At 44.7% G+C, this 16,235-nt stretch overlaps 1 protein-coding gene across 3 annotated transcripts in view; it reads left to right on the top strand.

The window, feature by feature from the left end:
- Positions 1-12,563, top strand: part of DLK2 (delta like non-canonical Notch ligand 2) — a 217,385-nt gene extending 204,822 nt beyond the window's left edge. For all 3 annotated transcript variants that reach the window (XM_078647437.1, XM_078647435.1, XM_078647436.1), the window contains exon 6: positions 7,034-12,563. In XM_078647437.1, coding sequence (XP_078503563.1) covers positions 7,034-7,823 — 790 coding nt within the window. In that variant the 3' untranslated portion in view covers positions 7,824-12,563. The remainder of the gene's footprint in view (positions 1-7,033) is intronic.
- Positions 12,564-16,235: the final 3,672 nt, after the last annotated feature.

The following is a 16,235-nucleotide window of genomic DNA, read 5'->3' as shown; positions in this document are numbered from 1 at the left end:
GCACTGATGACGATGGGGATGAAGTGGAATTTACAGAAGAGACTGAACATTCGCATGTCCAGACGCAAGTCACGCCAATGGTATGCCTTCCGGTGTCTATAGTTTCAGACTTGCAGTTCTTGATTCAAGACTACAAGCAGCGGTTTCCTGAACCGACCACTGCTCCATCAATGGGGACAAATCCAGCTACATCTGGACCGACACCATCTTCACGGCCTAGACCATCACCTTTAGTGATCCGTCAGGAAAGAGAACCAGCGCAGAATATCCCGTCTTCTGACGAGGAAGTCGAAGAACCAGAGGATGGAGAGGTCCGAGACGACCAGTGCGACTATAGAGACGATGAGGACTACATCGCTCCTTCTCCTGCCACACCTGAGCCCACTACCTCAGACTCACCGCCAGTGGACATTGGCGGATTTCACATCTTAGTGGAGAGAGCGGCCGCAAGATTCCATATGACGATGGATTCCCATGAAACAGACTGTTTCCTGTATGATTTTAAAGACCTGGTTAGGAAAACAACCAGATCAATTCCTATCATTGACCACATATGGGAGCATGGAAAACAGCTGATGCAGACACCAGCCTCAGTCTCCGCAGTGGTACCACGACTGGACAAAAAGTATAAGGCACCAACAACAGCGCCAGCCTGCCTTACTGGGCATCCCAAGCCAGATTCTGTGGTTACCCAGGCGGCACAGAAAAATTCTAGGAATCCGTCATCTCCATTGTCAGCTCCACCGGACAAGGAGGGCAGGAAACTAGACAGTATTGGCAAACGCTTTTCCACCACGTCGGCCATGACTGTGAAAGTGGCTAATTCCATTGCGCTACTAGGCCGCTACAACAGGCAATTGTGGGAGGATATTGCTCCGTATCTGGCGGAGCTACCAGACACCGTGAAAGAGGAAGTTCAATCATTCCTTAAGGAGGGCCAAACATCAGCATCGGAACTTATTGACTGTGCGATGGATGTTGCAATGACCGGCTTCAGACAGCTGGCAGGGGCTGCGGTCTTGCGAAGGCAGGGTTGGCTTAAAGCTACATCCTTTTGCCAAGAAGTCCAAACTAAGGTACTGGACATGCCTTACGATGGCCAACACCTCTTTGGGGAGAAAATCGACGAGGCCCTACAAACGATCAAAAAAGATAGGGACACGGCAAGGGCGCTTGGCACACTACAGTTTAGGAGCCAGTCCTTTCGAGGGAGCAGGGGTAGAGGTCAGTCCTCTTACAGAGGATCTTACTAGAACAAATCCACATACTCCTATAATCAAGGCCGATCGCAATACCAACAGCGACAGCAGCAACAAGGTCGCCAGACCTCGTATGGAAGGTCCAACTACAGAGGGAAAAGCCAAAGGAAACCCACTGGTGGACGCCAATGACCGTTTCCAGCAGCCAGTCCGTCCACAATCTAATTTTTTCAAACTTGGAGGAAAACTGACACACTTCCTCGACAATTGGAGATCAATTACAACAGATCGGTGGGTGCTCCAATTGATCCAATTCGGACATTCTTTGGAATTCAAATCAATTCCCCCGAAAACTCCTCCTCGCAAAATTCCACACAGGAATTTACGATTACTCCTTCAAGAGGTCTCTTCAATGTTGAAGAAAGGAGCAATAGAGCGAGTACCATCAGCGCACAGAGGAAAGGGATTTTATTCCCGCTTCTTTCTGATACAAAAGAAAGGGAAGAAATGGAGGCCCATCTTAGACCTCAGGGCACTCAACGCATTCTTGAAGAGTCAATCGTTTCGTATGGTTACGATCCAGGAGATCCTGGGGTCACTAGAGGAAGGGGACTTTATGACGTCTTTAGATCTGCAAGACGCATACTACCACATCCCTATTCACAAAGACCACAGGAAATTCCTCAGATTCGCAGTGGCGGGTCAACACTATCAATTCTGTGTCCTCCCATTGGGCCTCAAGTCGGCACCTCGGATATTCACCAAGTGCCTCTCCCCAGTGGCGGCTTTCCTACGACAGCATGGACACCAAGTATTCCCATACCTGGACGACTGGCTGGTGAAAGCACCATCTATGCAAGGCGCAGCCAAGTCCTCCAGCGCCTGTCTCAATCTTTTCCAGCAACTGGGCCTGACGCTCAATCACGAGAAGTCTACTCTACAGCCCTCCCGAGTTCTTACCTTTCTCGGGGCGACATTGGATACGGAATGTTCAAAAGCATTCCCATCTCAGGAGAGGAAGCACAAGCTTATCACTCTGGCCACCGCAGTAGCCTCGAAGAAAACCTTACTGGTCCGTACTTTCAAGTCCCTCTTGGGGATGATGTCCTTGTGTATCCTGCTTATTCCCCACTGTCGGCTCAGAATGCGCCCACTGCAGGAGGCATTGACCAGGCAATGGACTCAAAGCACAGGTTCTTTCGGGGATCGCATTGTGATAACTCAACAAATGACCACGGCCTTGCTCTGGTGGAGGTCGCCCAAGAACCTCTCAGAATGGCTACCATTCCTGCTTCCTGCAGCTCCACATGTGATAACTACGGATGCCTCCCTAGAGGGATGGGGAGCGGTCCTCCAAGAGTTGCAGATCAGCGGCAAGTGGACGGACCAGGAAAAGCAGCTCCATATCAACCTCCTAGAGCTGAGGGTAGTTTTTCTATCTCTGCAGGCTTTCCTACCGCGCATCAAGAACTCCCCAGTGCTTGTCAGGACCGACAACACTACTTGAACAAACAGGGAGGAACGCGTTCGCTCACACTATCTCGCGAATCGCAGAAACTCTGGAACTGGCTTGTGCTCCACAGTATCACGTTAAAAGCGGAGTATGTCCCAGGCAAGGACAACGTCATAGCAGATGCTCTAAGCAGACAGAGATCGATGTCCCATGAATGGGAGCTCAAACAAGAGGTGCTGCATCACATCTTTTCGGAATGGGGGACACCGCAGATCGACCTCTTTGCCACCAGGGAGAACGCCAAATGCCGCAACTTCGCAAGTTGGCATCCCCAGTTAAGGTCCCTCGGAAATGCATTTTCCATCGCCTGGCGCAACGTGTTTTCGTACGCCTTTCCGCCATTCCCCCTGATACCAAGAGTCCTCAGAAAAATTAAAACAGAGCACTGCACTCTGATTCTGATTGCCCCGTTCTGGCCGAGGCAGCATTGGTTCACGGACCTCCATCGCCTCTCAGTTCACCCGCCAATCCGTCTGGGTCAACATCCATCCCTGCTCACGATGTCCAACGGCCAAGTACAGCACCCAAATCTGAAATCACTCAGGTTATCGGCTTGGCTCCTGAGTACCGAGAGTTCTGCCAACTAGACATCCCGCAGGAGTGCAAAGATGTCCTCGCGAAGGCAAGAGCAGAGAGCACAAACAAAACCTACTCCTTAAAGTGGAAACGCTTTTGCATTTGGTGTAAGGACAAAGGTCTACATCCCTTTCAGGCTACTCCGGAGCAGCTACTACCATATCTGCTACACCTGGCACAGTCGGGACTTGCGCACGCCTCCATCAGAGTTCATTTGGCGGCGATTTACCGGTATACAAGAACTTCAAAAGGGCCGTCTCTCTGGTCACACAGGTTAATAAAACAATTCCTTAAGGGACTCTACAGATCCTTTCCTCGGCCACGGAGGGTTCCACCAACATGGCATCTCAATGTGGTCCTCAACCAATTGATGAAACACCCTTTCGAGCCCATTCACAGAGCAGATGTCAAATACATCTCCTGGAAAACAGCCCTTCTACTGGCTCTGACCTCTGCAAGAAGGGGCAGCGAACTACAGGCTCTTTCCATACAAAATCCCTTCATGCAGTTTAAGGAAGACAGAGTGGTTTTAAGAACTAATCCTCGGTTTATTCGTAAGGTCCCGTCGGACTTCCATTTAAATGAGTCTGTAGTCCTCCGATCATTCTTCCCAAATCCCAGCACTGCAGCGGAAAGTACCCTGCACTCTTTGGACCTGAAGAGGTGTCTTAAATTTTACCTTGATAAGACAAAACATTTCAGGAAAATGAATCAGCTTTTCATCGCTTTTAGTAGACCAAGGAAAGGCATGCCGCTTTCCAAACAAAGTATTTCAAGATGGATATCTTCAGCAATTGCCTTTTGCCACGATAAAGCCGGGCGGCCATTGCACTCCAAAGTAAGAGCTCATTCTACAAGAGCTGTGTCCACATCGGCAGTACTGTTCGCTGGGGTGCCAATACTGGACATTTGCAGGGCAGCGACTTGGAAGTTGTCGCATACCTTCACCAGGCACTACTGCCTGGATACGGAACTGATGCAGGATGCAGCAGTGGGCCAGGCTGTGCTTCGCCATCTATTCCAGTGAGGTGAGCCTTCCTCCTTCCCGCCATCCTTCGCTGGTATGCACATTTATTTACTTATTTACTTATTTCTTGTTATTTGTTGATGGTTCTTAGTCGCATGATATGTATTATCTACAGACTGGTATATGCTGTTCCATCAGAAATGTGCATAATGTATTGCTTGCTACTCTGATTCAGGCATGTGAATCTATGAAAGATACCCATAATACTGGATAAGAAATGCGTTACTTACCTGTAACTGCAGTTATCCAGTATTGGTGTCTTTCATAGATTCACATGCAACCCTCCCGCCTCCCCTGGAAGTACTCACTTCTTTCTCTAACAGTATTACGCCTACCTAGCTTGGTGCGTACGAAAATCTGAGAGACTGAGGCTCCTGACAGGAAGGTTCTAGAGGGAGGTGGTAGCTGATTGGCTACCTTCTGGAGTTTGGTCCTTTTTACAAAAAGACATAGATAGGCTACTAAGGCGAGGCCCTTAGGCCTATTTTTCTCTATATATGTCTATAGGACATTGCTTTTCTATGTACCGGAGACTCCCGTCTCGACGACGGGGAATGATTCAGGCATGTGAATCTATGAAAGACACCAATACTGGATAACTGCAGTTACAGGTAAGTAACGCATTTCTTTGCATATATATATTGATATATATATATCCAAAACACCAAATTCAGCAAGCGCAAGCTCCTTTCTCGGCGCCGCCTGCTGCAAATCTGGACACGGACCCAAATTGAGTGCTTCATCAATCTTTTATTCTGGTAACGTCAAGACGCGTTTCGCAGCCTCAGCCGCTTGTTCACTCGACAGTTAATACAGACTCGTGAGTGCTATTTAAAGTGACAGTACATGTGTATTGAAACGAGCACGTGACAATATATATATATATATATATATATATGAGCTTCCAGTATTTGGTAGCCAGCTCCCTATTGTTTCCTCATGTCTCAGACTCAACGGGGAGAAGACAGAGATTATGCTACTGGGCAATCTCGCACCGACCACTCTGGTCTCCATCTGGCCGCCTGTCTTGGCTCTCCTCCCTCACCAAAACCCTACATCAAGAGCCTTGGAGTCTGGCTTGATAAAGCATTAGATTTTTCGGTGCAGGCCACCAAAACTGCTTCCATCTGTATTGGACTGTTGAGAATGCTCCGGAAGATCCTCCCTCTGCTTCCTTTCCAGGCGAGGAGAATCATGGTTCAGGCCTTAATACTCTCCCGCCTGGATTATGGAAATGCGTTATATCTGGGAGCCCCGGTAGCAGTGACCAACAGACTCCAAGTCACACAAAATTGTGCTGCTCGACTTTTGTTTGGCATCCCCCGCTGGCAATCAGCAAGGAAGGCCTTAAAAGAACTCCACTGGCTCCCAATAGCTGCCAGAATGCACTTCAAAGCTATGTGCATTGTGCGCAAAGCATTTCACCGAACAGGCCCAGCTATCCTGCGCTCTTTGGTTATACCCTACATTCCATCGAGAACCCTTCGCTCCAGCGTCCTGCATCTTGCCACTACAACTAAAGTCAATAAGGCTCGTTGGGGAGGTCGGGCTTTTTCACACATGGCGGCAAAGATGTGGAACTCGCTCCCGCCGAACATGCGGGAGATCAGTGACCGGATGGTTTTCAGGAAAACATTAAAAACTCACCTGTTTGCTAAAATGTGTTAAATCCTGTTATTTGCTCACCACACTATTCAGTTCAAGCGCTGCGAGGCCTTCGGGTATGTATGCGCTATATAAATATAATTTTTCATTTCATTTCATTGTTTCCAGCTTGAAGTATTGAGAAAAAGTTACTCTTTATCAGCACTCAGTATTTGAGAAATTACGAAATCATTGTTTGAAGAAACAATCAATAAGTGATAATTAACGAGGTATGCTGAAGGGGTGTGTGATTTCAGCTGCTCCATCTGTAAGGGGACCATCTGTAGGGTCCTTGTTGGAGGCGCTGTCTGCTTCATGCTAGGTTCAGGCTTTATTAAACTGTAAATAAAATAAATATCATCTAAAATATTAGAAATCACTCTGAATTCTTGCACCCTCTACCCAATTATATGGTTGGAAGTGGAAATTCTTTTACAGAACGCCCTTTGCACACACATACACAAAGACAAAATAGAGGGCACTCAAAGAAACTCCACCAAGAATCCTTATGAGCATGAGTGTAGACTGATGGCCTGCAGTGCCAGGTAATGGCCACCTAGTTTCACCCTATTCCTACTCATCCACCCAGGCCATTTTAACCTCTTGGAGGCCACTCCGCATATTAACTTGCCTCTTTATTATATTTTCGATTGAATTGGCCAAAGAAGGTTGACTTGATGAGGAGATGACTAGTGTACATGATAGTTTGGGAAATAACAGACTGTTTCGGGTGGGCTGTTAAGGTACATACGCCCTTGGTCTTTTGCCTTCTTTAGCTGCATACACAGTGAGTTTTATGTATTTTTTGTTAGCAGTATATCAAACCAAGTTAGTCATTTGAAGGAGCCGATGTCTTGAGTGTTATGGCATGGATAGTGATTGTCATAATATAAGTCCTTGTTTTTATTTTTTCTGTAAATTTGAATGCTCTGAGGTGGCTCTAGGGTAACATATAGGGAGGTTAAAATAACACCAGATATAAGTAAATAAAATGGTGCGTTACTTTTTGCGGATAGAATTGTCTTTTGAAGATTGTGACAGACCAGTGACCTCCTCTTTGTTATGTTCTTTCAGGACACCGTGTAAGAATGGCGGATCCTGTCAGGACGAGCACGGCTACGCCAACAGCTTCACCTGCAGGTGCCTGGTGGGCTACATTGGGGACCTGTGCGAACTGGATGTGGACGACTGTCTGATGCGCCCCTGTGCCAATGGCGCCACCTGTCATGATGGCATCAACCGCTTCTCCTGCGAGTGCCAGGTGGGATTCGAAGGCCGCTTTTGCACTATCAACATTGACGACTGTGCGAAAGGCTTGTGCCAGAACGGTGGGCGGTGTTATGACCGTGTTAATGATTATGATTGTGCTTGCGTTAATGGATTCACCGGAAAGACATGTGAGATTCCACCAGTTCTACTTCCTGTACCAACTCATGTCACAATAAACAGACCGGCTCCAAAAGATAGCCAAAACTTCACACCAGCACGAAGCACAACCGATGATTATCCCAGAATCACGCAGCTCCAGCCAATCAGGACAGTGGACAAGGAGGGCTGGAGCTCGAACCCAAGCGCAAAACCAAATGGTGGACTGTTGAAAATCTCTGTGAAGGAAGTGGTAACCCACCGAGACACTGGCCTCACAGAGCCACAAATACTGACACTGGTTGTGTTTGGTGGACTGACCGCCTTGCTGGTCATGCTGACGATAGCACTGGTTATTTGGAAGAAGAGGAGAGGGCGCCATAGGCGAGCATGTTGCCAGAGTACTTCAGTCAGTGCTAGCAAGGCTCAGGATGAAGAGAGTCAAGTCCAAATGTTGAATACTGCTATGACAGAGCTCAGGAAGACGACAGAGCTCTGAGGCATGGAACTCATGGATGTTTCTATGAGAAGCAACAGAAAGGATCTGCACTTTGGGTCCAACGTCTCTTCCAGGCTTTGACCAAAGCCAACACTGGTTGAGCTTCTGCAGAGGTGAATCAGTCTCTGAATGGAAAAGGTGGACCTAGGGTCATTGGACAGAGGGCACTGCTCAGCGTTTTCACCATTTTCTTCCAACAAAGAGGTTCTAATGGTCAGCCTGAGTGAATTGGCCTCTGACCTGGAAGAATTTGTCTGAGAACGAACTCGGTTGGATAGACCATGTATGGTGGCCTGACACTGGAGCCCTCTCTTGGATAATGCCAAATGTAAGGTTGTTAGTCAAGTCAAAGGCATTCACATTTGCTTTTGGGAGCTGGCATTGGTTGGTTGTTCCCTTACAATGTTGGTAACATCCGTAGATGCACTACGTAGAGTTGTTGCACTAATGAGAGCACAAAAGGACTTCCATCTTCCTAGACCAAACACTCCGGCAGACGTTGGTGCACTAGGCACGCACTGTGGCAGTCTGAACCGTTGACTGTAAGCACACAGGCATGTGGCCCACTCTGGGGACATGGGATCCTGTTGAACGATGGACCTTCCATACATGAAATGTACCAGACAGGTGTCGTCCAACCTTTTCAGTCACACTGTTTACGAACTCTTGTAGAATTCCAAATGACTTTGTCAAACATTTCTTTTGTATTTTTATTTTGTTGTAAACTCAACTTAATTCATCTCTGGAGGGTGCATCTCCTGGTCCCAGCTATTAAGTCACCAATGCAGAAAGCATAATTGATACTATGCTGCACTATGCGAGATCTGGGTATTTAATTGTGGCACGGCTACCACAGTTTTGCTTGAAGTAGCCCATGTTTCTGTAGCCACTATTTTATCCTCAATTTCCCAAATTCCCCGAACTGCATAGAGTTTCAACTTCCCAAACAAACTCAGTGGCATCATTTGCTCACAGCATACAAGAAGTGCAGAAAAGGGGCAGAAAAGAGGTGGTGCCAGGTCAGCAAGAGGGGCAGATCGCACTAGCCTAGTATTTGAGAAATTGGACCACCATTCACCTCAAGTTTGGCATCAACATCTTCTTTGGAAAAACTTGCATTGTGGCAAGATTCCCCCAAAACCAAAGCATTCTACCAAAACCCAATCAACACGTTTGATTCAGTGGGGTTGCGCAACATCATTAGTTTTCAGAACAGGGGTAGCCTTGTTGATGGAAAGTGCCCAGGGTGGGCGGTGTTTATGGTGTAAAAGGACAGCTATGAAGCTGCTTGGTTATGTACAGAAAAGATAAATCGCCTTGAGCATGTATTCTGGGCCCAAGAATTGTAATACCGCACAGCCCCATTTATCCAGGACATGAGCTTATACGCCATAGAAGTGTATAAATGTGACATTGGTTTTCGTGGTAGGTGATTAACACACCTCCCCCGACAGTTATATCTGGTGTAAATTGACCGGTATTCTCAGCAGTTTATTTTTCATGCATGTAATCACAAATTGAGTATTTTCCCCAGCCTCAAATTACAAGGTTAAAGGTTGTCAAATATGGCATAAGATACCTTCTGTGTGCTGATTGGGTAAGGATACGAATGTTACTTATTTCAATGAAGGAACTGGTGGGTTGCAAAACGGATGTCCCGGCACTTCCACTGAGGGATAGACGGACAAGACCGAGCATCCATTGGTCCAGAGCACTGGAGGCACGCACAGCCATTTATTGCAGTTTTACAAGGGAAGGTTTAGATTACTATTCCGTCCATATTTATAACCCCTTCGTGCTAAGCCCAGAAGTGGCTCAAGTACAGTTAGGTGCCCAGGTTCCAAGCACGTGTAGGAAATTGGGAGGCGGTGGGAGGATTGTATTCTCGGAACCATTCCCCCCCCCCACATTCCCTTGTTCTGAGGATTGACTTTTGAAGTAGCCAGAGCCTATAAGAGTTTCTTTGCAAAAGAGTTTGCCTTGTACTCCAGGCAACACATTAATGCCTATTTTCTAAGCTTGTATACCTTACCAAACATATTAGTTTGGCAAGATTTAATCCACAATATGGAAAGGGAGAATCACTTGTAGCTTAAAAAATTATTTTAATTATTCATACAATAAATTCATTAGCGGAACTGATTTGCTTATACTACAGCATGAAATGTACATCAAAAGATCATGACATTACATATCTATAAAATCATTACACAAACATTATTAAATACATCTAACACACGCGCACTTCACATTCACACTAAAATAATCAATCTTAAAACAGGGAATCAATTTAAGGTAATGCAATTTCTTAATTCAATGCCATTACAATTGTATTCATTGGTTCAAAAAAGCTCCTCTTCTCTTCAGTCAATTCTCAAAAAGTTATTAACTATATACATGTAGGTCCTGCTCTTTATCTGTGGTCTTCATCAGGATATCACACAACCGGCAGGCTATTCGTGTTTGTTAAAATCGCAAAGTCTTCCAACAAGATGTGTCTGTATAACCCGATTTAAACAGGGGTATCTTTCATTTTCTTAGTAAGTCAGAGCATTCATCCACAACTTGTTAATTAGGACAAGGCAGTCCAGGGTTGGACCGGGGAACCAACAGCAGCCCTGGCAAAAACGCTCTAGTCTGCTCAGCTCCTTTCAATGCCTCCCGCAATCTCTCTCTCCGTTCATCCATTCTTTTTCTTTCCTTCTCTCGTTCCTCTCTTCGCCCTCTCGGATCACATGTTCTCTGCCTTTGTTTTGCTCTTTCTTGAAGTCACCTGTGTCTGCTACAATTAACGTTGCAAGCTGGGGAAATGGACAGAAGCACTAGGAGTGGCCCTGAGCTTTCAAAACCTGCCTCAAAGGGCTCCAGCCCACCGGGGAAATTCCTGGTGGAACAAAGTCCTGTCTGTCTCTGGGTCAGCGTCACGGCCATTTCAGCCATCGTCCTGCTGGACAATCTTAAATCATCGTGGTTGAATTTCAAGGGAACTTTTAATGTTTTTCATTCGTGTTCTTCTGTTTTTTTAACATTTTGTACATGTTTTTCAAAATTCATTTGGCGATTTACCTATTGGGAAAACTTTGCTGCCCACATTACCGAGGACTGAGAAACAGATGGGAACAGTCAGAAAAGTCTGGATCCATTATCTCATCTCCACAACCATGGCATTTTTCTCAACAGTGGTAGGTTTTCATTCTTATCCTTGGCTTTGCTCACAAGAACCCTCATGTTTAAATTTACCTTCAAATTTGGGGGTTATCCACTGAGTCACACAAATGTAAATCTGGTCCACTGAACATAAGCCCAACACCATGATATGTCACCTCTCGGTGGCAGGCGATGAGTGAGGTGAATCAGAATGTGGTGGATAACTGAATCCGAACAATGCGGAATTAAGTCTAGTGTCTCAGTTCTGTTCTGGTGGACTCTGCCCAGTCACAATGTGTGTAATGTCGACTGAGGCATTGGTACCCGCTTGTCCTCAAATATTAGGATCAGTCCTTGGATTCAATAAGAAACATTCACATGTTGATAGCTTGTAATTTCATTATTTTGGTAGTATTGGAACATGCCTGAAAATTAAAATAAATGCGGGGTGACAAAGCTCATTAATACTTTTTAGAAATTTGAACAGAATCCTGAGTTCAGCAAAGCCGGTGTTTTCTGCATTGTATATGAGAACCGATGATTTCATCCACTGTGTGCGGTCCTCTTCCAGTCCATGTTTGCTAATGCAAGGCATCTTGTTGGAAGCCACCCTTTCCTCCCCTATTCTTCGCTCTAGCTTCATAGTGTGTCATAGACTGTTCTGTCATTTTGAAATCCACACTTCTTCATCCCCAGTATCCAACAGTGGGCATAGAATGAAGGCGGCCATTTTAGATCTTTGAATGCTGCTCCAATGAATGTGTATGAGGAGGATTTCAAAATGGCGGCACTCTGAACTGAAATGCTCTCTTGTAATATAAAAAATTTTGATGGGTGCTTCAGTACTTTGTCCTAAACCGTGCCTTGAGTGGACGGGCATGCCAATACAGTGCAAGAGCTTCCAAGTTGAGAAAGGTCTGACCGCCTGCTTCAGAGTCAAAAACCTAGGAAAGCAGAGTTTAGCTTAGATTCTGAGCTAAGTTAAAAACAAAATATGCACGTATATGATTTGGAGGCGTGTTCTAATCACCTTCACAGTCAAGACCAAATATTTGCAGCATGTACAAATTCTCTCCCATTCTTTTGATAATCCAGTAACATATGTTCAGTTGAAGCAGCTTCTTTCTATGCTGGTTGCCCTAGTTAACTGAGATGAATTGGGTTCTAGCAGTAAAGATAGATTGTCGATCCACGGAGGCCATAATTTGTGTGCTGGCATCCATACCTGCCCATAATGTGCTTTGTTCCTGTGACTTGGTTCTCTTATCTGCTAGCAATGGGAGTGCTTAGAAACTCTCTAACCTTGGTAAGGGAGTTAAATTATAAAAAATGGAAATTCATATTTACCAATACGTCAAATATGGACCCCCGGAGAAAGCATGGTGACCTCGCAACGCCTGCACCTGAGTCCTTGTGTTTGCCCCTAAGGACAGCGCTGAAGAGAGCCCTCCGCACAGCGCTACCTGTAAATGTACAGGCACAGAGATGCAAATGTTCTTTTTATTATTTGTGCCTTTTCAGATATACTATTTTTTTAATATGCTGAACTATGAAATTGTTGTACATTTTTCTCAAATAAAATATTATTGTGGAGCCCATGGGTGTTTGTTTTGACTTGGCTGGATGTGGAGTTAAACTTAGTGAGTGCTCGACGTGGCGTTGCCAGTGTGTTGCAGTGGGGAGTATGTCCGAGCTGGTATCAACCATTGACACGTCATCCTTTATGATTTCATCACAGACTCAGAAAATAATTTTACACATAAAAGCTAAAATTTTCTCACAATTATTACGATATATGTTAGTAAGCTAAAAGATTTTACTCGGATTAAGGGAAAATTCTTCCAAGAAATGAACAGAAAGAATTGTAGTGTTTTTTTAACTTATAACAAGACATATATGTAATGTAAACCATAGCAAACGAGGCAAAAGCTTCAGAGGGGGATTTAGGAACAGTGAAAGAAATATACCCAATGTTTACTTTCTTTCAGTCAATCATTTACGGAGCTTTGGGAGGCAAGAAATGTTAACAAAAATGAATGTTGATTGCAACCTTTTATTTTCTATCATTGTGTATGGTAGAAGCCCTGGTCTTTCTTCTTGCCAGCGCCGCGTGCACCCTGGGAATCCCTGTGGGCGGGGTGAGCGCCCTCAGCCCGCCTCCTGCTCCACAGTTTGAAGACCACTGCCCTGAATTCACACAGGGTCCTGGAGGCACTAAGTTGCCTTACACGGTACACAAATCCCTCACTCAGTTCTGCTTCAGTCCCTTGGTGTGAGCAGCATGATGTGCTAGGTACCTCTTGCTTCTAACTTCAGTCACATCACTTCCAACTTTCTCCAGGTGCTGCCATTTTGATGCTAGGAGTAGGCGTAACTCAGTCTTAAAAATTACAAAAAACGTTTGACGGGAATATTGGATTCATGCTGTGCCTGAATTATAGAGACAGCAAGGGCAATTCTTCGTTCCCACTCTGTAAAATTTGGTACTTAAGTAGATGTCGATAAGATGGATTACAACGGGGTAGGTGGAATGGGTCTTCAATCCCAAGGACTAGTGCTAGACTTTCTTAGAGAGAGAACTACATTTATGGTTTCATTAAAGCATGCAGGCCAATATTGTGTCCTCAGACTTTTGGGAATGCTTACCAGTGAGCAGTGATATTTTAGGGATTTTGGGTCAAGGGCAAGACAGGTTTTGGGGCCCTCTGATTGAAACCACTTTGAATCCTTATCGTGGTTTCAGCTAAGATAAGCCTCTGTGATGCAGACACAATTGAACTGTAACTTTAATTGTTGTATCTTTGTAATAACAAAAAATCCCCCTTGACAACTGGCATTCTTACAGCAACAGTAAGTAAGTATTATTTTTATTTGATTTCGTTAAAAATCATAAAAGCATGGGAAAAAACACATATTACATAATAGGTATCAAAGATAAAAATCTATAAAATGCGAGCAAATAAAAACATTACCCTATCATAAGCTTTGGTCGCAAACAACAATTAAAAACAATAATATTGTAATCTATACAAATTGTAAGAATTTCATCGCAGTTCAATATGAAAAGAGCGATATTTAATGTCAGTGCAGGAAGGGAGTGACCAGACAGTCATATATCTTTGCCGTGTGGACTATTATGTTTTTTGTCCAGTTCTTTGGCTGCCATTTTCCAAAAGGTGATGTCTCGACATGACAACTGTATTGACAGTCCACCAAGGCATTGTATCACTGCAGCTCTGCACGACCTCAATTGATATTTCCTAAAAATCTCACGGAGGAATTTTTTTCGAGGTTCTAATAGCAAGGGGCAAATGCATTAAAGATGTAATAACGACTCTTCTCCTTGTTTGCACAGGCGACATTCTTTGGTGGGCCATGTAGACTTCCATTTCGGGGTTAGATCCTTCGTGGGGAATGAACCCAGGCGCAACAGCGTCAAATAGTGCTTTTTGTAGTGCGAGAAGTGTTCAGACAAGTACGGTTGGGGTTTCAGAAACTGATATGATTGAATCACTGCCCATGCATGATTTTTCTTAGCAAAGGCAGATTTGTCAATAAGTAGCGAAGTTCGTTTGGTTGCGCTGTTTACAATATTTTTGAACCCGTAATAAGATGTTGTATGCCATGCCTCATCAAGATGTAGATCAACGAGTGATTCTTTTAGGACTGCAACTATAGAGTGTTTGTGCCTCGCTTGCTTTTCAATTTCTTCCCAACAGAAGTGGGCTAAAGTGTTGTCTAAAGTGTTGCCTCATCCGCCAGTAATATTTTACCATTGCCCCTTGTCTGGCAGGTTTCTGGTTTTTCAGCCCATATTCCAGTCTGCCTGAGAGATGTGCCGAGGAATTAAAAACAGACGCTTAAAAAAACTTGATTGGGCTAGATTTAAGGCAACTGCATCTTTTGTATTCATGATTTCCGACCCATATGATATTGTGGGTAAAAATTTTGCTGCAATGATCTTAAGCAAGTGACCTGTTGGACAGCCTTTTAGCTTCTTCTGTAAAATTTTGAAAGCATAAAGGCGTTGTTTTCCTTTAATATTCCCTTGGTCCAAGTGTTGCTTATAATTAAGTGTGTAGTCAAGTTGGAACCCTAGGTGTTTGTATGAGTCCACCTGGGATATTGGTTTTTCCTCCAGTTTCCAGGTGAATTTTCCCTTTGACCCTATTTTGTGATGACTACAAAAGCATAAGACCTTAGTTTTCTTAAGGTTTAATATCAATTGAGCAGAAGTGATATAAGTTCCTAGTTGGGGCATCGATCGCTGGAGGCCTATTGGTGTTTGTGCTAGAAGCACAATATTATCTGCGTATTGAAGGCTGCTGATTGATGTTTGCCTAATTTTGGGGGTTCAATTTGCACTTGTTGGAGATACTTCTCCAGATCGGCTGTATAGATGTTAAATAAACAGGGGGACAACACACACCCCTGTTTTAGCCCATTTAGTGTTGGGATCTTGTTTGTTATGATGCGGCCATCTCCTTTCCTTATCTGAACCCACGTATCTGAGTAAAGATTGATTATTGCCTCTAAAAGTTTGGGTGGTGCCCCCCAGCTTTGCATTTTGGCCCACAGCTTCTTTCTCGGAACCTTGTCGAACGCTGCTTTAAGGTCAATAAAGCAAGCGTACAAGATTCGAGATTTTGCATGAGCTTGATTGGCTAGAAGTGTCACAGCAGAAATGTTGGTAAGGGTGCCCATTCCGGCCCGAAATCCAGTTTGCGTATTTGGTATCAGGTTTATGCGATTGACCCAGTCCTCTAGATCTGCCAAAAGATTCGAAGCATATATCTTGGCCTCCACATCAATCAGTGCAATCATTATATAGTTTGCAGGGTCTGAACGTGAACCCGATTTCTATATGGGATTTAAAATACTTCCTCACCAGGAATCAGGGATCGGGCCGGTTGCTGATGCGTGCATAAACAATGGAGTGAGAATGCCAGACCAAAATGAGGGGTCGTGCCGGAAGACTGCGTTCGGCAAGCCATTAGGCCCTGGTGCTCCCTCAGATCTTAGATTTTTTATAATTTTAAGAACCTGATCTTGTGTAATCTGTAGCAGATATTCTGAAGATTCTAGCTTTTGTGTCTTGTAGGCGATTTTCTAGTGTGAGAACTTCCTGTTTTTTATCACCTAAGAGTTGAATGGCATTGTATGTCTGAGCGATATGGTCTCTCCAGCTGTATTCCATTATTTCTGAGTTGAAATGCCGGTTCTTGCCATTTGATAACTGGTTGATAACTTCCCAGAACAGCTTAG

Source organism: Lissotriton helveticus, chromosome 6, assembly GCF_964261635.1.
Source record: "Lissotriton helveticus chromosome 6, aLisHel1.1, whole genome shotgun sequence".
NCBI lineage: Eukaryota > Metazoa > Chordata > Amphibia > Caudata > Salamandridae > Lissotriton > Lissotriton helveticus.
This window is presented reverse-complemented; position numbering and strand designations above follow the sequence as displayed.